This window comes from Parus major, chromosome 1 (genome assembly GCF_001522545.3).
Source record: "Parus major isolate Abel chromosome 1, Parus_major1.1, whole genome shotgun sequence".
Classification (NCBI taxonomy): Eukaryota; Metazoa; Chordata; class Aves; order Passeriformes; family Paridae; genus Parus; species Parus major.
This window is the reverse complement of record NC_031768.1, coordinates 4,672,947-4,697,389: the sequence shown is the minus strand read 5'-3', so window position 1 is coordinate 4,697,389 and position 24,443 is coordinate 4,672,947. Positions and strand designations below refer to the sequence as shown.

At 44.2% G+C, this 24,443-nt stretch overlaps 2 protein-coding genes across 3 annotated transcripts in view; one reads left to right on the top strand and one right to left on the bottom strand.

The window, feature by feature from the left end:
* Nucleotides 1-6,334: 6,334 nt before the first annotated feature.
* Nucleotides 6,335-9,798, top strand: LOC107200339 (trefoil factor 1-like). Its single transcript, XM_015618695.2, has 4 exons — nt 6,335-6,416; nt 7,359-7,505; nt 8,849-8,998; nt 9,619-9,798. The coding sequence occupies exons 1-4, from the start codon at nt 6,335-6,337 to the stop codon at nt 9,624-9,626; spliced, it is 387 nt and encodes a 128-aa protein (XP_015474181.1). The 3' UTR covers nt 9,627-9,798.
* Nucleotides 9,799-16,267: 6,469 nt separating this feature from the next.
* The window catches only part of ABCG1 (ATP binding cassette subfamily G member 1), a 54,341-nt gene continuing 46,165 nt past the window's right edge, over nt 16,268-24,443 (bottom strand). For both annotated transcript variants that reach the window (XM_015644035.3, XM_015644043.3), the window contains exon 15: nt 16,268-23,171. In XM_015644035.3, coding sequence (XP_015499521.1) covers nt 22,943-23,171 — 229 coding nt within the window. In that variant the 3' untranslated portion in view covers nt 16,268-22,942. The remainder of the gene's footprint in view (nt 23,172-24,443) is intronic.

Genomic DNA, 24,443 nt, shown 5'->3' with positions numbered 1-24,443 from the left:
TGGGGCTGCTGGGTGGTCTCAGTGAGCCCCTGTCCCTGTGTGCAGGTGAGAGGTGTTGGCTCGTGCCCCTTGCACGATGCTCTTTCACTGCACCTGCAAGAATCCCTCCCTCCCACCAGGCACCGTGGAAGGGAACAGACCCAGAAACCTTTTCCACATCACAAGTGGTGCTGGATTTGGGTCTTCCTTCTGGGAATCACAACCAACCCCCAGGCACGGGCTTGCTTTAGGTTTTGGTGAGTTTTGGAATGATCTATGAAGCTCCACCCATCACAGCATCTTCCATTCTCCAAACCAGGACATTTTGACCACGTTCAGTATTAAACCCAGACTAGATTATCTTGGTTTTGAGCTTGAAACTTTCAGTAGACAATTTGAAAAGATGTCCCTGAGAAATGATGAAAGTCAAAAGATGCAATGATAAAATCATGGGGTCAGCCAGACTAAATGAATCCCTCCCTAGCCCAGTTCCCTGAGCCAGATACAGGTGCTCACAGGAAAACTTCAACAAGGTGCAAAGATAATCCAGTCATACACCACATTATTCTCATTTCCCACTCCTGCTCCATCATTTCATTGAATGCCTTCTGGTTGCTTCATTCTGAGAAATTATGAGTAATATTTCCCCAACTCCAGCCAGCCACAGTGATACTTTCACAAAAATACCCTTCCAACCTCCAGGGACTTGAAACTTAGACATTTCCTGAGATAGATGTGCAGTTTGGGGATTTAACAGCCCCAAACAGTTTTTCTTCAATGAGTTCACCCAGTTGCCTTTCAGACTTGTGGAAAGTTTTAGCATCCACAGCTGAGTTGCATCACATCCCTGTGTTAGGTGGTGAACCATCTTCCTTCATGTGCTTCTAACTTATCACTGAGACTTTTATGTTGGATGGGACCATGAGCTGTGCCTCCTGTGACCTGTATGGATCTGGAGAGACCTGGTGTACATAAATATTCCTGATGTGGATGCTGTCCCACACCGCCATCCCCACCACGGGACCTTTAGAGGCTGGAGATTGAGAACACAGCATGAAAAAGCAGACACTGAGTGGGTTTATAAAATGGAAAAACTTTGTAAATCTGTGATTTTCTGTTCCTTTCCTAAGAATTGTTAATCTGTCATTTGCTTTTCTCACGGTTGCTAAGCACTGAGCTGGTGTTTTCACAAACTGTCTGTTATCCTCCATATGCTCCTGTCATCCTCACACTGCACTCACCATAACCTGAGTGATCCCAGTCAGCTCAGGGTCCTTTATTGCAACTGAAAAGGTGGGATTGCTCCCTTCCCAGGTGTGCATCACTCCACATTTCCAGACATGATGCCATCCAACTCTGCAGTCACTCCATTTTGCACAATCCATCGCAGCAACCGCCTCGTATTTTTACTGCCACGGAAATTCTGTGTCACCAGCAGATTTTGCCCTCTCACCTCCCCTTTCAGATGGTTTGTGAGCCTGTTAAGCTGCAAAGGTCCCAGCACAGATCTGCAGGAGCCCTCTCATCACCTCTCCCCACAGTGCAAGCCATCCTGCCCTCAGCTTGTTGACCTGTTTTTATCCAGGAGAAAATTTCCCCATCTGTCCTGTGACAACTTAGTTCCCACACTCCTGGAAACACTTTTCCATAGCTCATTGCTCTCAAGAGCCAGAGGGCTTTTCTCAGCATCTTTTCTAATTACACTGTCTCCTTTTTAACTCAGGGCAGCCAGAACCTCACAAAGGGACTGGGACCGTACCAGAATTATGTTTTCTCCTTTGTACTCCTTTCCTAATAACTATTGAAAGCAATTTGCCTTTTTATCACTTTGAATATTCAGCTGGCACATCCACAGTGATGGGAAGTTGTGTGTGTGACAGTAGCTAATTTGCAGCCCATCTTGGTGATTATATACTTGGGTTACTCTTCCTCTGTGCACTTTAGTTTTTATTTCATTTACCATTTATCACCCAGTCAGACTTGTAAGATATTTCCACAACTGTTCAGCTAGCTGCATTTTTTAAAAAAAATATGAAAAATAATTCTGAATCATCAGCATATTCATCACCTCATTATTCACCAAGCTTTCCTGATCATGTATGAGTATGTTGAGCAAAAATCCTCTCCTCACCCCTGTGATTGCTGACTTTTGTCTCCTATTTGAAAAGAAGTTATTTGTTTACCTCTTTGTGAATTTATTTTCCTGCAGTGTTTTTTTCTATTTTCTTTATTTTACTTGGAAAAAAAACAAAAGACTTTTTTTTTTCTTCTAGTAGCTTCCTTTACTCTCTCATTTAATTATTCTGGGTCTCTATGTGTGCCTGAGGACATCCTTTTCCTACTTTTTGTTCAGTGGTAAATATGTACTGAGTTTTTCACACTGTGTCTTTCAAGAGCACCCTGCTGTTTGCCATCATTTCACACATTTTACTCTTCCTTTAAGCTCAATTTAGTAAGTCTCCTTGATTTATTTTTCCCTTTTTGGACAGTAATAGGTCAGGATTTGGATTCCCTCATTGCCTGTGGCATGGTAAACTGGAATGCATCACAACCATTATCATAGCAAGACCTTTCAGAGGCCACATTTTGAATCAGATTTCTCAGGAGTTTCCTCCCTTCTCTGGCTCCCTACAAATCTGATGAGGTCTAAAAAAGAAACAAAATGCATATTTCCCTGCTTTGCTGGCTCTAGCAAGTGTGTCCTCTTCTCCACAGGCTGGTCCCCACCTCATTTCAGGAATGATAAGGATTTTCTGGGGTTATTTTGGTGCTCACAAAAAAGTGATGGCAATGCTGAGATCATGGACTGCTTGGAGATCCCAGAAGCATTAAGGAAAATTATTGTCTCAGATCTGTGTTTCTAAACTGGGCTTTGCAGTCACAATCAAACCTTTTTGTAGTGTATTGGATGCTGAAATTCAGGCTTTTAGATCTGACTCAGATCTGAGTTACACATTTGATTAACCTCAGTAATTAAATCTTTCTTTTCACCTTGGGCAAGGATGTTTGCCACAGAAATGTGACAAAAGTCCTCTTCCAGCACTGTCTGTGGTTTGTAGAAATGACATATTCTCTGATAAAATTCCCCTGAAGGAGTTTGATCTCACAAAGTTCAAGTTGATTTTGACAACTGCATTAATACATCTGTGGTAGGGATCTTTATCAAAGCTGTGGATCTCAGGGGTTATTTTGAACTTAATTTTCAAAATTAAGATGTAGGGTTTTCTCTGGTTTTTGACCCCTCAGTGTTATCTGGTGGACAGACAGATATTGTCCTGGCTTGAGGAATTTCATGTGCCAGCTCATACTTTTCTGTGCCTCTCACAGCTGGAAGGAGCAAATTGCAGACACCCCTCTCCTTTGCCACTGATTTTTTTTCTCTGTTATGATGATTTATTTTAGAGAGCACTTAAAACTTGGGATTTACTTTGAGGGCTCCTAAGCAATGATGTTGGCCCAGTGACAGATTTCTTCATGTCAGCATTCAAACTAACAGTTATCACAAAATGAAATTCCCTTCAGGGCACAACACTCCCTTTAGGATGAAAATCAAAATTGTTTGCTGGTTATTTTAAGTGAAAAGAGATAGAAAAAAAATATCCTTATCCTTCAAAAGTTCTGGATTAGAATAAAGAGTTGTAGGCCGCCGCCAATCCACTGCAAGATCCAGTCCCAGACGTGGTGATTTCTTCATGTCACAGAATCACAGAATCACCAGGTTGGAAGAGACCTTCAAGATCATCAAGTCCAACCCAGCCCTAACACCACAACTGGACCATGGCACCCAGTGCCACATCCAGTCTTTATTTAAACACATCCAGGGATGGTGACTCCACCACCTGCCTGGGCAAACCCTTCCAATATTTATCACCCTTTCAGTAAAAAACCTTTTCCTAATATCCAATCTATATTTCCCTTGGTGAAACTTAACGCTGTCCTTGCTGGAAAGGAAATGAGAGCACCACAGGGCAGCTAGAAGGGACCAGGGGAGGGTGAGGAGGGAGAGCACAGAGCCTGGAGAGGACACGGAGCCCTCCAAGCCCCTTCTGGCCCTTGCAGAGCCTGAGATCCTTCACAGAGTTACCTAAAGGTTTAGGTAGGTGCCGGCTTCACAGAAGGAAACACATTTACAGGGAAACCCCAGATAATTTTCAAGGCTTTGCTATATAAACATATTAAAGATCTTTAAGTAATCCCCTGGCAGAAAGCAGGCAGCCCATTTCTTGCGCTGTGTTTGCTTTGAGATGCCAATCAAACGCTCTTTCCGCAGCGAGAGCTCGGGGCTAGATTTGCCTTTGTGCCCGCAGCTGGGATCGGGCCCAAGAGGTGACAGCCAGCAGATAAGGGCTTAATTAATGTCCAGAAAGGAGCAGGAGCAACAAACGTTATCTGCAGTTTCAGCTGACTCACGCGATGGGCTGATAATCCACGGAGGGCCAAAAGCAGAGCGGTCCCCTCGGGATCACCACGGGCAGCGCTTCAGCCAACCTCACTGCCCATCTCCCACGCCCCTGGAAAAACTGCCCAGGACTTCTCTGGACAGGCACCATGGATGGAAATGGATGGAAAACTGGTTTTTAAAGTCTTGAGTCTGATGTTTTCTCTAAAAGTGTGATAGGAGCTGCTGGGTGAGGGAGAACAGCCCTCTCATGCCTGCAGCCTGGTGTCTTGTGTTTTGTCTACACAAAATATCTAATTTATGAATTGTGACTCTCAATGAGAAATGCCACCCATGTTATAAGTGGGGATGGATATAAATAGAGTCCACAAGGTATTGAATAACCTTTAGGAAAAAGAACCCTATTTTTTTTTCCCCTTGTAGAACAAAATTCCTCCCACTTTGTTGGAAATACTTTTCAACAAATGAACTTCCTCCAAAACACAACCATGGAAGATGCAAGTTCTCACTTTGAGCTTTGTAATGGAAAGATGCACCCCAAAAAAATTAATATATAATATTCAAAAGCAAGACGACACAGGTCTCTGAAAGATAAAAAAGTGCATTGAATCTCTTTATTTTGGTGATGAACATGAAGGGTTACCTGGTGGTTTTCCCATAGGAAAAGTGATGCTGCAGAGCACCCAAGGGGCTGCAGCCTGTCCTACCTGCTCTGCAGGTGCCTCCTGTGGGGAGTGTGTAGAGATGGTTCCACCATCCCACTGCTTCTTCTCCCTCCCTGGCATTGCTCTGATTGTCTTTAAGAGTTGACAAGTAGCTAGAAGTTAAGAAACATTACAGTAAATGGTAGAAAATGGTCTAAAAAGGAAGATTAAAGCCTTTAGCAGTCCAAGTCCCAAGGCTTGTTGTCCCAAAACAATCCAAAGGCTGCCTAGGAGACCACCTTTGAAACCAGCAGAAAAGCAGTCAGGAAGTTACGAGGTCAAACATGGTGTTTCAGAAGTTTTTTTTGGCAAAACACATGCAGCTGGTGTTGGATGTGTTGCGAAGTGCAGCTCTGTTTTGGGGGTCAGGCAGAGGGATGGGGACAGCCCCTGTCATGGAACCCCTGGAACAGGACCTTGCACAGGGCAGCAACTCCCAAATAAAACTGGGACACTCTGGAGTGATGCCTGGATGAGCACAGTACCTGTGGGGCAGGCTGAGATCATCCAGACACTCTCATTTCTTCTCTTGTGTCTCTGTGCTGTTGGACCTCTTGGGCTTTTGGGGTTTGTTTTTATCCCTGATCTTGCCTTCTTTTCCTAAATCCCCTTGTGTGGAAACCAACAGTGGCCTTATGTGCTCAGTGTTTCTCAGTCACACCTTCCATTTTCTGTGTTTATGTATTTTTTCAGGTGCACAGTGGTCTCCTGAAGCTTGGAGGTCTCACAGCTCCAGCCCTGCTCCCTTACCTGTTTCAGAGTAAGCATAACCAAAACCTTAAGGCCAGGGAAAAATCGAGGCAGAAAAGAGACACTGGGTAGAAAAGATATGTACATATTTTTCAGTAGTGACTGGAAAATATGTACATATCTTTATCTTTTCTACCCAGAGGTCTAAAATAGTCCAAAGGCAATGAAATCAGAGCACAATAAAATTTGGCACTCAGAGCCAGAGCCTCTGGCATCCAAGGCACCCAGCAGCATCCATTTGATAGATTATAGGATCACGTAATAGATATGTATCTATAGGTACGTAATAGATATGTGATCAATAACTCTAAGGAGCCCAGAAATTTATCTCTGGGATATCACAATATGCACAGCAACACTTCCTAACCAAACAAAAGAAAACCCAACCTTCTGGGTGAAGCTTCAGATGGAACAATGTTATCAGACCTCGCTGGGCAAACACCAGGAGCGCATAAAACCCGCGGCCACCAGGGAGAGCAGCACCTCTCCTCTTGCAAGAGCCATGGATCTCAAGGTGCTCTGTGCGCTCTCTGTCACCCTCATCGTAGCCCTCAGCACCCTGGCAGAGGGAATTGCACCTCCAAGTAAGTACATCCATGTGCTGTTACCTTCCAGGTACGTGTGGGACCCTCATCCCACCGGCTGCAGCCAGAACCTGCCAGCTTTAACAGGCCAGACAGCAAATGGCTTTCTGTGCTGCTACTTATTCTCCAAGTGGAGCCTACTTTTTAATTTTTATCAGAGAGAAAAATAGCAAAACGTGAAAGACTGCAGCTGAACTCTTGTGTTGTTGGAATAACCAAGAACCCGCTGTAAAGGCAGAGGAGGTCACTAGAACAGGACCAGGGCTGGAAGAGGAGCCAGCTTTGTCTAAATTTTCTTCTGACATTTGGTTTATGCTGCTTTGCCACGTGAATACAGTTTTAAAAGGAGCCTATCTGCCTCCTCATTAAAAGGCAAGTAATTTAGACAGCTCCAGAAGTGGAAAGCGAGTAACTCAATGACAGCTGGAGGACAGCTCCAGAATTTCTTGGTTGTGGCTGACTGTGCAAATGACTTAAATGTTAAAAGCATAGCTGCAGCTATTTGCTCATCATCCTGTACTTTATAATCACCTGTCAGGAATGCAAAGATTTTGTATCTTGTTTTGTATATGTTTGAATATCCACTGGACCCTTAAGTCTTTTCACATGAGATGGACAAAACAGCAAACATTTAATAGCGTAATATTTGAAGTTCTTGGGATTTCCCATTTGGTGTGGTCGATTTGAAGCCCACAAACCCCACTGGGCTGGGCTGGCTTGGCTGCAAATGAGACCACAGACTCTCAGAGTTTGATGTACAGCCAAGACCAAAATTGGTAGTGGCTTAAGGGCAACTTTTAAACCATCCAGGCTGTGGTCTTAGCAGGGAACTGAAAAGATGGAAAGCATCTAGGGAAAGAGCATTGTTCCCAGTGAGCATTTGGTAAACACCCCTCCATAACAAGTGTGCAAACTGTAACTTGGTCCTTCTGTTCTGAACAGCAAAATGCCAGTGTAAAGTGGTTCCCAGGGAGAGGACAAACTGTGGCTACCCAGGGATCTCAGCAGCAGAATGCAGGAAAATTGGGTGCTGCTTCAACGCTTCAGTCCCCAGCGTCCCCTGGTGCTACAATCCTAAACCAAAGAAAGGTAATATCTCTGCCAGAAACACTGATTTACCTCGTGTTTAATTATCCAGAAATGTGTGCAACCAGGGAGCAGCTCTGCTTTTCTCCTTAGCCCAGAAAAATGGGCACAAATCTCTGTTAGGAGACCAGTGGCAGTAAAACGCAAAATCAAGCCTTGCTTTCCCATCAGAGTTCTGCTTCATCCTCTTCACACAATGTATTTCCTCTTCCTTCAGGCTTCTAGTTATCAAACAACCTGTGCTGATTACTTAGAGACATTTCTGTGTCATTTGTGTTCTTGTCCATGGGCAGAGCAAGGGATGCTCAGCACTTATTTAAGTGGGTTTGCTTGTTTGACATCTGTCAGCATCCTGCTTCTATTTTTTACGATTGCTTTCTCAGAGAGGATAACATCTGCTCTCCCAGTCTTTCAAGGATTAGCTGTATATTTTACATAACTGTGTTAAGTAATGGAGTGTAATTAGCTGTGTTAATTAACTCAGTGTAAGCTACATTTGCTGGGCTGACATTTGCTGAAGTTCTCCTTCTTAGGAGAACTTCAGGGCAGTCTCAGCAGTTGCACAGGTGACATGAAAGGAAATGAGGGGTGCAAAGGCAATGTTACCCAACAGAAGAACCTGAAATAAATTGAGAATAGTCAACATCTCAGGAATCCGAAGTACAGTAGGAAAAAATAGTTTTTCTTTTGAGCACTGCTTGCAGTTCTTGTAAACCTTGAAAAACGAGCAGCAGCAGCTTAGGGTGCCATTTTCATAGAATTGCTTTTCTGAGCAGAATTGCTCTCTCTATGAGAGGAAAACTGAAGTATTCAAGCTGGGTCCTATAATCTCTTTACTTGGCATTTTAGTTTTAAGTGCCTGGAAGAGCTGTGATTTCCTCCTGAAAGACTTATTTCCCTTCTGTAACTTAAGCTGGCATGCAGAGAGGGCTGGGTCACCTTCTCCCTGTGGTAGCCAGGCTGCTCTGGGGTTAGCTTGGGGTCAGGTCATGGTCTGAGGGCAGGGTATGTGTAACCACTACAGGAGACACAGGACTTTTCACCCCATTGCTGGATTTAGGAAAGGTAAAGATGGGCTGCTGCCAGACACTTCCAGGGGTGAATTTTGCCTCCTCTTGTCCCTGGGGCGCAGCAGCAATTCATCACCCTTTGGAATTTAGTTTTGCTTGGGAGGCTGGGTGAGGATTTGGGCAAATCTGCTGGCAGAAATTGGTTTAGAGAAGGTCATTGTGGCCATCACATCAGCCCAGTGACCTCAGCTTTGATTTGTGAATTACATCAGCAGGCAGAGGGAACGCGAAGTAACACGTTGTCCTTCCTTCTCTCATTATTTTTGCTCCACACAGTGAGGAAAGTGTGTCCCAACGATCCCTACACCAGGATAAACTGTGGCCACCCTGGCATCAAGCCCAGGGAGTGCACAAGGAAGGGCTGCTGCTTCAGGGCACACCCCGCTGGTGTCCCCTGGTGCTTCTACCACCGCGTTGTGGAGGAAGGTAATGTCCCACAGGAGATGTCCCCTGTGTCCCTCCGAGTGCTTCACGGCTCCTGGCAGTGTCCCAGGCTTGGTGAGCTGTGCCAGCCAGAGGGTGGGAGCAAATAAGGGTGGTTAAACCCTAAAAAAGCAGCTTCTTGTACAGAGAGTGGGGTGTTGCTGATGCATCTGAGCCTGGATCTGTGGGCAGTGTGCCAGTCTGGGCTCAGGTGTAAGCTCAAGACCCCAGCTAGTCCCAGAGGAGAGGTGCAGCCACCCAGCTCACATCCACCTTATCAGCAGCATGAGAGATAAAAGGCTTTGCTTTGGAAACTTGGAATGAAACTCACAGAAATTTCTGATCCCCAGCCAACTTTGTTTTAGTTAGGATTGACCTTTCAGCATATTTAATAACCAATAGCCTCAGCCACACTGTGTTCTGCACTATTTACAATTCACCATAATTTGGTTCTACTGATCTGGATCATAACTGGGAAACACATCTTTGTATGGGGGTTGCTCAAGATGGCTAAAAAATTGCATTTTGGGTGTCCTACACTGAGGCAAAACACTTCCTAGCATCTTGTGTGATTTATGGAGAAAACATGTCCCTTAATCTGCTTCTCCTCTTTACCTCCCCAGCTTGTTAAAAGGAGAAACTTCCATCGAGAACTTTGCAATCTTTGGATCTACTCCAACAGAACGACAGACGGAGGTCCCAACTCAGACTTTATATTTTGCAACAGCCATGATTTCTAGGCTGCTTTTTTATCTGGGATTGACTCCTTTCTGATGAAAAGTTACTGGTAGCTTTTATTCTCTCAGTAGGCTAGCACCACACAGGTTTTCATTGTAATAAAAGAAGTACGACACAACTTGTGAGGGCTTTTCTTTCTTTTTTTTTTTTGCTGTCTTTATTTTAAAGCTGTGCATTTCTCCGTTTCCCAGGAAATTTGGCATGTCAGCAACCTGCTGATGAGGGAGCAGGCACCAGTGCTTCCAAAAGGAACACGGCACTCAGCTTTTTGTGTTAGTTACACTTCACACTTGCAAGTGACTGCTTTGAATTTGTTAGCTGGCACCACACGGGCCACCTATCCTTCTGAATGCTGGAAATATTCAGAGTTTGCCTTTATATAGATTTAGCTGTGGGTTTGAGCTTCTTTTCCCCCCCTTGAAGGGAAGGTACCTTTGATAGTTGACCACGGAGCTGGTCTGACTCAAACACCTCCTGCTCTCTGCACCTCCCTGGCCCTGGTGCTCACCACAAGCAGGTCCCATGGGTCATGCTCAGGAAATGTCTCTGTGACACTAAAAGCAACACACAGGCTCTCCCAGTCCTGGCCTAAACCTGAAATGGAGCTGCTGTGTCTTGCCAGACACAGGAGAAGCTCCTGGTGTTGTGTGGTTGCTTTCTCCTGGGAATCTTTAATGCTCAGTGCAGCAGCTCGAAGCTTCCCTGCTTCATCTGAGTGAGAGCTCGGTGAAGAGCCCAGTAAAGAGCCTCTAAGAGCTGTGCTGGGAATAAAATGGGGACCCTGAGGCTGCAGCAGCAACAAACTGTGCTCAGGGCTCAGCAGGGGAGAACAGTTGTACAGGGCTGTGCTGCAAGGAGAGAGAAAAAGATGGAGACACAGAAACATAGAATGGTTTATTTGGAGGGACTTTAAAAGGTCATCTAATCCAAACCCCCACAGCAAGCAAGGACATCTTCAACTCAATCACGTTGCTCCTAGCCCCAGCCAATCTGTCCTTGAACTTTTCCAGGGATTTCTCACTTCTCTGAGCAACCTGTTGCAGCCTTTCACCACCCCCACTGTGAAAATCTTCCTCCTTAACATGCCTCCTTGGAGGTTTGATTTATCCCTTTACACTTTAGTGATGAATAGGTTTATCCAGGCAGGTAAAAAATTAGTCATTCATAAACCACTTCCAACAGACTGAGAAATCTGATTTGAATATGGCAGGATACCAGTCGTAACATGAGCAATAAACTGAGCAGCGTACCGAAGGTCTTTGGAGGTGTTTCAAAAAGCTACAGAAAGTGCTGGGTTGGGAGGGATCCACAAAGATTGAGACCAAGTCCTGGCCCTGCACAGCCCCAAGAATCCCTGTGTCTGAGAGTGTTGTTCAAACACCCCCTGAGCTCTGGCTGGCTGGTGCTGTGACCACAGCCCTGGGGAGCCTGTCAGTGCCCAGCCACCCTCTGGGGGAAGAACCTTTTCCTGATATCCAACCTAAACCTCTCCTGACACAGCTTAAGGCCATTCCCTGGGCTCCTGTCACTGTCACCACAGAGCAGAGATCAGTGCCTGTCCCTCCTCCTCTCCCCATGAGGAAGGTCAGTGAGGTCTCCCCTCAGCCTCCCCTTCTCCAGCCTGAACAGACCAAGTGCCCTCCGCACCATCCCTGGCCGTGGTGTCACCTGCAAAAGCCATGAGCTGCTGGGCTGAGGCAAAGCATTCCCAAGAGCTCAGCCACCACTGGGTCATGCAGCTGCTCCAGACATTTGGGTTTATAAATCAGAGTCAGTTGCTCACAGCACTAATAATTATTACCTGGGGATATGCTGTCATCACCAAGTCCGAAGCGGCGATGTCTATTCTGGGAATTTACTCAGGAGAGTGCTCGAGGTCTCTCTAGGTAGACTGCCATCAACACCCATACAAATGAACCTTAAAAAACTCCCTAGAATTCTAAAAACTATCATTTTTGGTGAGAAAATAAAGCTGGCAGAAACAGAGTGAAAGCCACAGCCGCCGAAGATTTGAAGATGACAGGCAGAGCCAAGGCAGAGCAAAGTGAGATCCCAAAAGAGGAGTGCCCACCAAAGTGTGCAGGACCTGCAGAGACGTGGCTACAAAAGGAGGGACCTTCCTCTCCTCCCCTTCAGGATCACTCTGAGGGCTCCCCTCACCCGAGTCAGTGTCCATGGGACTCATTTCCAGCCTCAGAGAGAAAAAGCCTTCAATGAAGACTCACCCTTTGTATCTGCAGCTCTGCACACCGACATCGCCATGCAGCGGGTGCTAAATATGTAAACAAAGTTCTAAATAATTTTCTGGAGGGGAAAAAAAAAATAGGTCAACTTTGTGATTTTAGTCAGCAAAGGTGGTACAGGAACCCACTTGTGTCAGTTTGTGACACAAAGGCTTTGTGCTGATGGAGCCATTACGCAGTGAGTGACGTTTAAAACCCTAAATACCCAATAGTCCTAAACTGCAGCCATGGCAGCTGAGTGCCACCAAAGCTCCAGCTTCTAATAAAGGCTGAATAGAACATGTTTGACATTGCAGACTGATTGCAATGGTGCCTCAGTGAGTGAAGATGTTCTACTGGCTTTTAAAGCAATTGTCGTCAAGGGAAAGGTGTTGGAAATTGTTCATTTTGAAGTAATCAGAGAGCTGTGTTTGGCTGACAGGGGAGAAAACTAGGACAGACAAGGAGCTCTGAGCAGATGGGTGCTAGCAACAAAGAACAAACCTGTAGCCACATGAACAAGGGATTTAATCTCAAATACCTCCAAAAAAAGTGTTTTTTTTTTAATGTGCCACTTCCTTCAGGTGCTGTTCCCAAATGACTCTGGGTAGGGTACGGATCCTGCTACAGTGTCACACACCTCCTCTGGCAAAGCTCGTGCTCAAAAGAAAGATTTCAGACAAGGTGCTAAACTGAAGTGAAAAAGAATATGGAAACTGAAATCTTCCTCTGTTGAGAGCAGCCAAATCACACGGTGCTGCCACAGGTCTCTGTGTGAGTTACTGCCTTTAGTAAAGCTTGAAAACTCGACCATGATGCCATTAAACAGCTTGGAGAGCAGAAAATAAAACACAAGAACCAACCCTTGCTCCCTGTGTTAAACCCAGCATCTCCAGACCCAGATTCAGTTTCCAAGAGGTTGCCCTCACTGCCAGACTGAGCCCAAAAAGGAAAATTCACTGCTCTGGGGTGATGGCTGCTAAAGCTTCCTTAGGAGCAAAGTTCAGGTGAGAATTTCAGAAGCGCTCAGGGGAGTTTTCCAAGCAGCTCTCTGCCAGAAACAATAACTCTCTTTGGGAAGAGGAGTCCATTATTACTCTGCAGGCTTTTCCCCCTGATCTGATCCTTCTCCTGAAGCGTTTGAAAGCTGCCAGTGTTGGTGTATGAACATCAGGATGGTCCCTGTCCCAGCACACTTCACCAGGCACACAATGGGACTACAAAAGTGTCCTCAGTACTAGGAAAAACCAGCCAGACAAACAGACTTTGCTGTAGAATATTTGTGCTGCAACACAGAATGCATCCTAAAACCAGCTGGGTAGCACTCAGGTGCTGTAGAAGAGGATGCTTCTTTTTCCAGTGTTTGCCATCCTTGGATGCTCCTTCCCCTGCCAGGTAAATTTTCCATTTTTCACATCATAAAATTTTGTTTCATGCAATTTCCATGTACCAGAGGTGGGCAGGGTAAGAAAACAAAGTACTTTCCTGCTGGAGAGCAGTGTTTCTATTCCACCTAGCTGTGATAACTTCTTGTGCTTTGTCATCTCCCTTTGCACACCCACGGGGGCAGCCAGAAATCCCCCTGGGAGAAGCCACCAGACAAAGACAGACCCTTGTAGGGTCCTGTTCCCACCTGTCTCTGAGTTAGGTCTCTCCACATGTGCTTCTGTCTCAGACCATAACAGGAGGTTGTTTTGGTAAACAGCAGTCTTGAGGGATTCAGTACTAGAACACCACAACTGAAATGATAATCTGGAATTCTTGAATTAAAATATTTCCCTGCAGCTGAGCTAAATATCTTAATTGCTGAATTTGTTGCAAAAATTCTAGGAAATTCCCAGGGGTCTAACTTGCCACCTGTGTGGGCTGACACTCCAGTTTATAGTGTTTTCAGAAAGCTTCATGAGTAGTAAATTTGGTAGGTAAAATCCAGCTCCTTCCTGCCACAGAATGAGATTTTTCTCTGCTTCTTACCCTTTATGAGACTTGGCATTATGCCCCATCCAAGGCATGCTCCACCAAGACACAGAATTTGAGTTTCAATGAAGAGAAGGAGCAAAATTAAAAGGTTTACTGTCACTTCTGTTGTTCTTTAAGTACTTTGGGGTTACTGTCTGATTCTTACACAGGAGAGGGACAAAAAGCACCTGTAAGACTCTTGATGAAGCCACAGAATCTACTTCATATTTGATTATACTGGTGCCAGGGATAAGAAAAAAGGTCCTAGGAACCCAGGTGGAGCTTTATTCTGCCTGTCCAGCAGAGCAAAACAGGCAGTGGGACAAGAGAATAACTCTGCTAGAAAGAACTGGGGGAAACAATGCAACTCTGAGGGTTGTTTTTGCTGTCAGAGGCTGAAAATGGATCAGCTTCATGTTTTGATAATGTTTTCTGTCTGTGTAAGAGAGAGCATTTTTTCTCAGTCTTCCCATGTGTGTGCAGGCACAGGCTTGGAACAGGAATGTCAGGAATCCAGAAAAGCCATCACACAGAATTAACAGTGCATAATAAAATTCACAGATCTTGAAACAATCTTCAGGCACAGGGAGGAAAAAAACACAGAACCAAACGAGGCTATGAAATTTAAAATGCACTAAACAACAGAAATCAATGCAATTAGTGTCAGTTTGACTAATCCAGCCCTTGACAGCTTTTCTGCCCCTAAATGAAGCTGGCAACACTTCCCACCAAGCCCTTCATGAAGGCTGTCCCATGGGGAGATGTCAGTGATGCTGACAGCACAGCACCTGCTCACTGCTCACCTGGGCAGATCCCTGCACCCTCCCATGCTCCACGAGCCCATCTCTTACCCCACCCACCTCCTTGGCTTCCCATGCCTTCCAACATGCATTCCTAAGCAGGTTTTAAATGGATAGCTGCTGGAAAATAAAGTTTTCTTTATTTTCAAGTGCTCTTTATTTTATGAATCCATTTGGTGCGCTGGTGGATGGGAATTGAATGTGAGGTTTATTAATTTTTGCAGGGTTGCTAATGAGAAGTTTATGGTTGGGTTATTTAATAAGCATTAACTGCCATATAAAATGCTTGAAGTAATTTATGTTGCCACTCAGGCTATGAAGGACTCCCATTCCTCCTCCTCCCCTCCTGATCTATGGACAACAATTGGCACAGGGAGGCATTTAGTTTTTGGGAACGTAATTCCTTCAATCAAGTATTATTTCCAGGGCTATAAAACATAACATAAAAGCATGATCTCTGTCATTGTGAGAAAACTGTTTTGAAATTGTAATCCTGTTGCATCCTTAGGGCAATCCATGCTTTAAGCATCACTGCTCAGGTTATTTATGAGTGGGTACTTGTGAAAGTTAGGCCAGTTCTCTTTGAACTGTGGTGAGCAAGGCAGGTAATTTGGTTGCTGTGGCGGCCTGGATGGGTGGCACAAAGACAGTGATGTTGTCTAGGCTTGGCCTTAAGTCAAACACCATGAAACAGCCTTAAAAACTGCATGAAAAACCAGCCAGGGAAAGTGAATATTTGCCAAAGCACAGCACACCAACACTGAACCCTCCTCCTGGCACTGCCAGGTCAGGATTTCTGCCCAAGGGTTTCCCTGCCAGCGCAGTAGGAAGCAGCAGGAGCAGTAAGAATGTCACTTCTTGGCCAGTGTGCATCTTCAGGAGGAACACAGGAAATGAAAAAGCTGGTTTTCTAAACCAGCTGAAGGCTTTCCAGAAATGCCCAGAGGGCTGCAGAACATCCCACAGGTGCTGCAGCAGAATGAGGGAGAGCGGTGTTTGTTAAAATGGGAAATGGACAGGTGGGACTGGCAGGATAAAACAGAGTTTTTCTTCAGCTGGGGAGAAGGGAGGAAGAAACCCACCCACTGCAGAGTGCCAAGCAGAAGGCAAACAGGGAATGATCCTTTCCTGCTTCTTGTAATAAACAAGGGAACATCTGCCACTTGCAGGTAGCAAGGGCAAGATGAACAGAAGATTTAGTCCTTGAAGGAAAAATCCACCAAAATTGCATGAAAATACGAAAGTAATTAATTTCACTGGTTCAGGAAGTCTTCAGTTGCAGGATTTCTCAGAGAAGCACCCTCTGATGCTTGCCCTGTTTGGGTTGGAAGGGACCTCCAACATTGTCTAGTGTGACTGCAGTTCATGCTTTTAAGGATTTTTAGTGGATATTTCTGTAACCCTCCTATACTGGGAGTTACCTGAGACCACCCCAATTGCAAAGAGGCAATTCCATGTCCTTGCTGGCTGCCAGGATCAAGGAGCAGGCAGTGAAAATGTATCACCACCAACACATCTTCCCCTTCCCTCAGAGTGAACACAGGACCAAAGGCATCTGTCTGAAAATAATAACACTTTATTTGATTTTGTGTGTGTGTGTGTTACGTTATCATAAATGTTCTCTAGTCTCAGAAAACAAAGCCCTAAGTCTGGAAAATAATGCACATACAAATCTCTTCTTACAGGTAGTAAGTATACAGAAATATACAAAGATTTCTCTATTACTGTAATATATCATCAGAATGCCCCACATCCCACATTTTTACTCAGGTTCACTGTACCGGGAAGCGTAAACTACAAAGGTAACAAGCAACCTGAAAAAGACATGGTTTGTATAATATAATTACATTATATGTATATATATATATCTACAACAGTGCAAATATATCACAGCGTGCAGGCAGCAGTAGTCTCTAGAGAAGCAGAATAAAATTGATTCACAGTAATGCAAATGCATTACAGAAACAAGAGACAACAATGACATATTAGATATTCAGAATATCCACTTTAGCACGCTGATTTAAAATCATACCTTGCATTGACTCTTGCTTTGAAAAACAAAAGAACCGAATGTTAAATAATTCAGTAACAGGTTCAAGGGCAGAATCTCACAATAAGGTCAACTGACTCAGATAAGGTATTTGATAAATATTTACTGACACAGGTAAAGGCTTGGCTCCACTGCAGGACTTGTTATCTTCTTCTTTTAAGATTTATCAGTGTAATTGTCTCAAATTTAATTTTCTTTCGCCATGATTTAAGAGAATTTTTCCCTTTTTTTTATTTTTAATTGATCAACAATTCAGATTTGTAAAGGCTGGTACAATTATCATTGAGGCCAGGAAAGCTGGTTTCTGGGAGTAGCAGAAAGGAGTTTGTATAATGATTACCCTAAATCGGCCAATAAATTAGCTACTGTGGGGTCAGAAAAAAAGACATCACAGATGCCACTGAAGTAGAAAACCCCGTCAACCTTTAGAAGTACAAGCTTCCATGTTGTCTTGCAATCTGCTTAAAAAGACATTTTTGAATTTCTTTTATTTTTGAAAGAGTAAAGCATGCCCAGAGATCCAGCACATTGGGGTTTTGGTAGCTCAAAGAAGTCTCCAAGTCACCCACCCACCTTTAACCACCCTGCACTCTTCCCAAGCAGCTCGTTTTCACACCCCACATGGACAGCAGCCATGAATATCCAGAAAAAAGGGACACAAGCAATCGATAGGCATGGGCTGAGCCTCAGGGAAACCCCCAGGTAAAAGAAAAGAAACAAAAAGAAGAACCAGCAAAAGCTGCAAAAGCTGGGTGTGTCTTGAAGGCACAACCAGTGCAGAGAGTGCAGGCTGAGCCATGGCCACGTTTGGTGACAGGAGACACATCCTGACTAAGTCACCTTTTATTTTACACTGCTGGCAACAGGTCCCAACAGAAATCTAAATCTCTTAAAGAAAGGTTCTAGAGCTGACAACTGCATGAAATTATCATCCGCCGTAAGATTTCAAAATGACAAAAAGACTGAAGCTGAATCTTGTGCTCTGCTGTACAATTACTCCTCCAGAAACTCTACTTGAAATATGTACAGAAACAGAAATAAAGCATTAAACAGAATTAAAACAAAACTTGCTATGTTTGCAGGCTCAACCTGAAACTTTTAGACACGTAATATGAAGAGTGATATGTGGGCTGATAAATTCACTCAGTGGGATGCACCAACAGCCCCTTTGTGTACTGTGGGAACAGGTATTTAAGAGGAGGGCAGCAGGAGTCAATCCCTGGAAATGCCACTGCCCCTGTTCACTAATGACAGAGCTCCTGATGAACTCCAGTGGTGCTCAGCACATAATTTCTGCACTCACCAGTGCTGTGTGGCACTGCAGTGATCAGCCTGTCACAAGCTGTCACAGAGGACATGACACCGTGTCATTTTCTGCCTACTTCTAGTTCCCAACAGCTTTTCACAGGATCATATGTTACAAATGGATCTCCACTCAGAAATTCCTGAGCAGCTGCACCCTGTGGGGCTGTTCTGGTAGGAAATAAAGGGTGGCATCCAATGAAGGATGGAGGCTCTCCTTACTGCTGTATTTACAGAAATAGTTTTAATTGTCTCTTACAGCAGTAGCCAGATTAAGTTCTAGCTGGGCTTTGGCCCTTCTAATTTCTCCTGGAATAACCTCACAACATCCTTGTAGTCCTGCTGGGCTGCCTGCCCTGTCTTCCAAAGGCCATACACCCTGTTTTGTTCCCTGAGCTCCAGCCAAAGCTCTCTGCTCTGCCAGGCCAATCCTTGTCCCCCTGTGGCTCGTCCTTTGGCACATGGGGATGGATGACCTGCTCCTGCTGTGCCTTTAGGATTTCCTCCTTAAGGATCCCCAGCCTTCCTGGACTTCTCAGCCCTTCAGGGCTGCCTCCCAGGGGACTCTGCCAATCCAGCTCCCAAGCACAGTCTGCCCTCCAGAATCCGAGGTGGGGGTTCTGCTGCCACCCCTCCATCTCCCCAAGAACCAAAATCTCTCATTTCATGTTTGCTGTGCCCAGGAGGATCTCCCACCATCACATCACCCACCAGCCCTTCTCTGTTCACCAGCAGCCCCAGTGGGGCATCACCAGTGCCCGGTTCCCTCACCAGCTGTGGCAGGAATTGCCTCCCACACACTCCAGGAACCTCCTGGACTGTTTCCTCTCTGCTGTGCTGTATCTCCAGCAGAAATCTGGCAAGTAAAAGTCTCCCACAGGAACACTGGGCACTGACCACAAGGCTTCCCATGGAACATTTCACCTGCCTCTTCATCCTGGTTGGGTGGTCTGTAACAGACTCCCACCAGGATATCTGCTTTGTTGGCCTTCCCCCCAATTCTCAGAGTCCCAAAATCCACCCAGCACTGTGTAAATAGGTCAGGTAGGATCTCTGTGAGGATCACTGGGGTGGCACAGGTCAGTATGCACCACACTTCCTTGCAGGAACGAGTGTTTAATAAAACATTCCTTTCTGCTGAGAACACAGAGTTTGACACAAAAGTGTGGATGGAGCTGTCAATCACCTGAGACATCCAGTTCTTGGACTCAGGTTCATTATCTCCCACTTACATAACCAGCTCTCCCTGTTACATGTGCACATATTCCTCTCTTTTAATGAAAATAGGTGCTTTGTGCTCTAAATTCTGAGAGCCCAAGAGGATTTCAGCACCAGTCTTCTTCCACTCCCTTTGACCTGTAACAATGGAATCTTCTCAATTTCTTAGGAGCAGAATCTTCTTTCCAAATCTTTTATTTAATTGTAAATAATAACGCTTCAAGTTGGTTTTTTAAAAACCTTCAGGGTTTTTCAGATTATATGCAAGTTTCCACAAAGAAAAACAACAAATAAAGTATGAAAGACCTAAAGTCTTAACTAATGCACACAGTAACCAAAGCAATGTCTCAAAACAAGTCAAAATAGAACAAGGAGGCCAACAGGACACTGAAATTTTCCTGCAATCCCAACAAAAATCACACATTCAGTTTTCAAGTGACCTTTAGACACCTTTTGCCTCCTCCACAACTTTTAGCCAGGCTGTGACTGGTTCAAATGGTAATAGTGGCATTGACTTCAAGGAGTTTATGGCTCTTCATATATGGCTATAAAACTGAGGATTTTTAAATTGAGGGTTTGAGGAATCTTGCTGGCCTTATTCTTCCAAGTGAAGCCTCCAGAGCTTCACAAAGTGCTGCTCAACTCACCAGCATCTGCATGCTCAGCCCATTCACCTGAAAATGTGTTTTACACCAGCCTGTTGGAATTTATCTCCAGGTAAAGACAAAAAAAAGCCAACCTGAGACTACAATGAAAATCTTTGCAGTAGATGAAAACATAATTGGGATGGATTTTAAATGCTTCTGTCCCACAACAGTGACAAAAGAGAGATAATTAATTAATTTGTGAGCTAGGGAGGGAAAAAATTATTATCTCATCTATGTGTGTCACTGAGTTCCCAGAGAATTCTTTCTTTACTGGGATACTACAGTCTGAAATCATTCCTTAGAATTGTAACTTCCAGCTAAATGCTGCCAGCAGAAGGATGGAAAAAGCGAATCTAACAAAAAAAAAGGAGTGACAAAAAATATTCCCAGAGCAGGAATTTTCTCAAGAACACCCATGGAGGGCCAGGGTTTTTTGGCTACCATAACACAATACAAAGTTACAGTACAGGAGGATGTACTGGAGGCTACAAACATAAAATGAGACAGTCTAAAAAGAGAGGAACAGGCAGAGATAAGACATTATCCAAGGAATTAATTCAGCTAAACTGGTCTGGATGGGAGAGAACGGCATCCTGCAAGATACCAGTGTGGAAATGCCAGCAAAGTTACCTCATTTGGAACACTGCAAGGGATTGTCAGGGTGCTATTTGGTAAATGGTGTTGGTAAACACAAAACATAAACCCTGAAGCTGTTCAATGCCAGGGATGTCACACCTTTTGACCTCAGCTTGGATCAGAAGTCTGCAACCCAAGAGTAATTTTGGCAAATGTAGTCCTTGGTCTGCTTGCAAAAAAAATGTTTGAACTGCCTTTAATATTCACAAACACTTTGAGAGTCTTGAAATAGTCAAGGCATGTTTTGCTGAAGGGATTTCAGCTTGTGCCTTGTTTAAAAACTGTTCACAGCTATGAGTATTATTTAGAATAGCTCAAACTCTTAATTTTTCAAATCTGACAGCCATATAAGTTTATACCTGCTCGTGATTATGCCTGGAAAAGCTGCAGAGCTGTACAAAAGCTTTTTGAGAAAAAACAGCAACAAAAATTATGCAAAGAGGCTGTGCAAGGAATTTGGTTTTTCTTCTACAGTAAAGATTAATTTTGCTTTCACAGGTAAACCTTATATTCAGGGAAAGTTCAGCTAGCCTTCCTGAAATATGTGACTCGATTTAAAACCTTCCAGAAAACAGGCTTAGTTCAGATGTCCTGAGTTTAACAGATCCATGCAGCCTGTGTCTGTATTAGTAAATCAAACAGAGCCTGGACACAGGTCAGGAAAAGTGAGAAACAATTTTCTTCCCTGCTAAAAGGCAGAGCTGCAGCCCAGCACAGCCAGAGCTCCTCCAGACATGGTTTGGGTTGTGTAAAAGTCAGTCCAGAGGCCATTCCTATTTGCCCAGCTGCCTGAGGACTGGCAGAGCTGGCCCTGGCACTATTTATTTCACTAGGACAGACACAGCCACGGGGTCTTGGAAAAGTTTGTGAATTTTTGAATCTGCTGGGGGCCAGAAGATGTGCCAGGTCTCTCTTACCTGCCCTGCTGCCATGAGCTGTTGGGCTCCTCGAGGGTTTGCTGACACTGAGCTGCCTCCAACCTGCCAGACTTCAGCATCCTGATGGGAATAATGCATTTACAGGAGGTGCAGGACTCACTCAGGGCTCTGGGACACCAAGATAAATTCTCAGTCATGGCAGAAGGCTGTGCAATTTGCACCAAAGCTCACCAAGTGTGAGTATGGTGGATTCATTTGGGGTTGAAAATACAAATCCATGAAAATAAGTGACAAAATTCAAACCAGAATTCCCCCCTGCCAAATTTACAGAGGTGAGATACCCAAAATAACAATTTCATTGATGTTCAGTTCAACTGATTCTCATGTTGTTTATGTAGAGCAGGGATGAGAACAGAACTGCCTGGCATACCTAAACCTGCAGTGTTACAAGCCATTTGTGTATTTTTTGGAGAGTCCTACACAGTGTGTTGCAGATAGAAATGAACACCTCTGATGAGGCAGTCACAGGCTCTTGCACTCCTTTAACAATCACTTTAGGGACAGATCCTGCTTTCAAAATTTAATTAAAAATGAGCCTTGGAGTGCTTTGATTTTTTTTTTTCAGTTGCAGGAGGTAGATCAATGAACACAGCTAGTATCCCAAAATATCACAAATACTAAGGATTTGAAGACACTGAAAAAGAATCTTTTTTTTAACCATTCAGTGACAGCTTGACCATGTCTAACTGCATGTGCTATCCAGTGCTGCTTCCAAATGGGACCACAGGTTTTTGCAGATTCAGAATCTGCCTTTTCTTCCTGTCATTACAGTTTTCAGATATGAGACCAGCTCGACAAGTAAAGCACCAGAATTCTAAATTCAGACAGAAACAAAAATAATTACTTGAATCACTTTAGGTTTCTTTTAAAAAAGTATCCGTATTAAAAAGATATCTTTACCTTATTAATACATTTACAGACTTTTAGCCAGAAGGGGTAATTCCGTGGAAAAGAATTGCAAAATAATACATAGAAAACTGCAAAGATGAAATTCAAAAAGATGAGAGAATCCTATTTTCTTTGCATTCCTCATTTTGCATCTCACTACCTTGTCAACTAGAGATGACATTACACTATTCTGGCCACCAGGACTGGTATCCCGGTGACCTTATTCCAAAATTGGTTTTCATAAGGAAAGCTCCTGCAGCCAGGTTTCTTGTACAAGTTACACTGCCTCAGTATTGATATTCTGTGGTGTAAAATTCCCTTCTAGTTCTTCTTCCTAGTTAAAGCTAGAAAGTGTAATGAAAACATGACCCAACCCAACTGGACTGATTGGCTTAACACTGTATGTCCACTATCCCATTGTGGCTCTCCATGGGCTCGGTCAGCATCTGGCTGGGCACTGGGGACCAGCCTGCCACAGTGAGACAATGTCAAGTGCCCTCTATTGCATGTCTAAAGTTCTCCTACTGCATTGGCTTAGCTGCTTTTCCTTTACCTCTCCGCTCGGATTTTGTATCTGAGGACAAAATAGGCAATCAGGCGCAGAGAGAAGAAGAAAATCCCAAGAACGATGAAGTCCAGGTAAAGTTTGGCATTTTCTACATCCAGTTCTTTCAGGATGGCCTCTGATTTTTGAAAGTGGCAGGTGTCATCTTTGTCACAATGCAGATCTTCTCGGTCCAGTCCATAGATGGAGAGGATGACTCCTTCGAACCCGTATCTGGAAAGAAGAAGGAGGGATTACAAGGACAATCCTGCTGATCTGGTTAAAAGTGCAACACAATCCCTGTGAGAGCTCAGCTGAAACGCTGAGGGGTTCAATATTGCTCTGACACATCTGTCTTGGGGCACAGTTCTATCCCTGCTGCAATCAGACACATCACATGTCACGGGCATTTTACGTAAGAGGGAACAAGGGCAGGAGTTCTGCCTTTAACTGCTCCCAGTTAGTGCACAGTGCAATTTCTGCAAGAGAAAAATGTTAAATCAGAAAGCAGCTTAATTTCAGCTCATATTCAGACATTCCCCATTTCACAGTGACATCATTATTTTGCCTTTTTTGGTTTTTTTGAACAAGCAACAGGGACACAATCATGGCCTGAAGTCAGAATTGTGTTAAAACCAGCATCAACCTAGAACGTCCCTTCTCCTTCCCTCTGTGCACTAATGGTTTCACTGATAATGCTCCCAGGATTTGCTTCTGCAAGGAGATAAACCATCATGGATCTCACATATGAAAGTTCCCTCTGGCTTCAGGAGACCCCACACGAGCCAGGCAGTGGTTTAAGGCCTCCCTTTGAATTTTGAGTATTAATTCAGGGGGTGCAGCCTCATTATCTTTGATAGGAATCTGTGTAGGACTTCACTTGGTGACAAAGAGGATTTTTTTTGCCTGGGATTTCTCAGGTAATAAGTGCAGCTTGGGCAAGGTGGGGAAATGGGGAATGGGAAATTCCCCTCTCCTAATTTCAGCTATAAACATTTCAGTGTCTAATTTAAACTATCCCTCCAGAGGTTTCCTGGTGGGAATTGTCCCATCCTAAAATAGCTGTGTCAGACACAGACAACACATAAGGTGCCTATGGATCTCAAAGCAGCAATTTAAATTAGAGGTGACACAAATCCTCTGTCTTTTGTGGCACTGCTACTGCAAAACTTAAACACAGGCCTGTATCCAACAAACCTATCTAGGATAAAGCAGTGAATTATACAACATTTTCTTCCAAAAGGAGGTGCTGGCATCAATTTCTCAGTTGGTGATGTCCCTGTTATTTCATAAATCTACCACAGAAAAATCCAGGAAGATTTTCATGCTGTGCAATCCCACTGAATTCAAAGGGCGTGGACTTGTGGCCAGTAACCTGTTCCTATTTATTTCACAGCATATACAACTTAAAATGCAGTGAGATAATGTGGTTTGCATCACAGGCATGAGTATGTTTATGCCCTAGAAGAACGTGCTGTGAACAGGCTCTTTGGCACAAAAAATAAA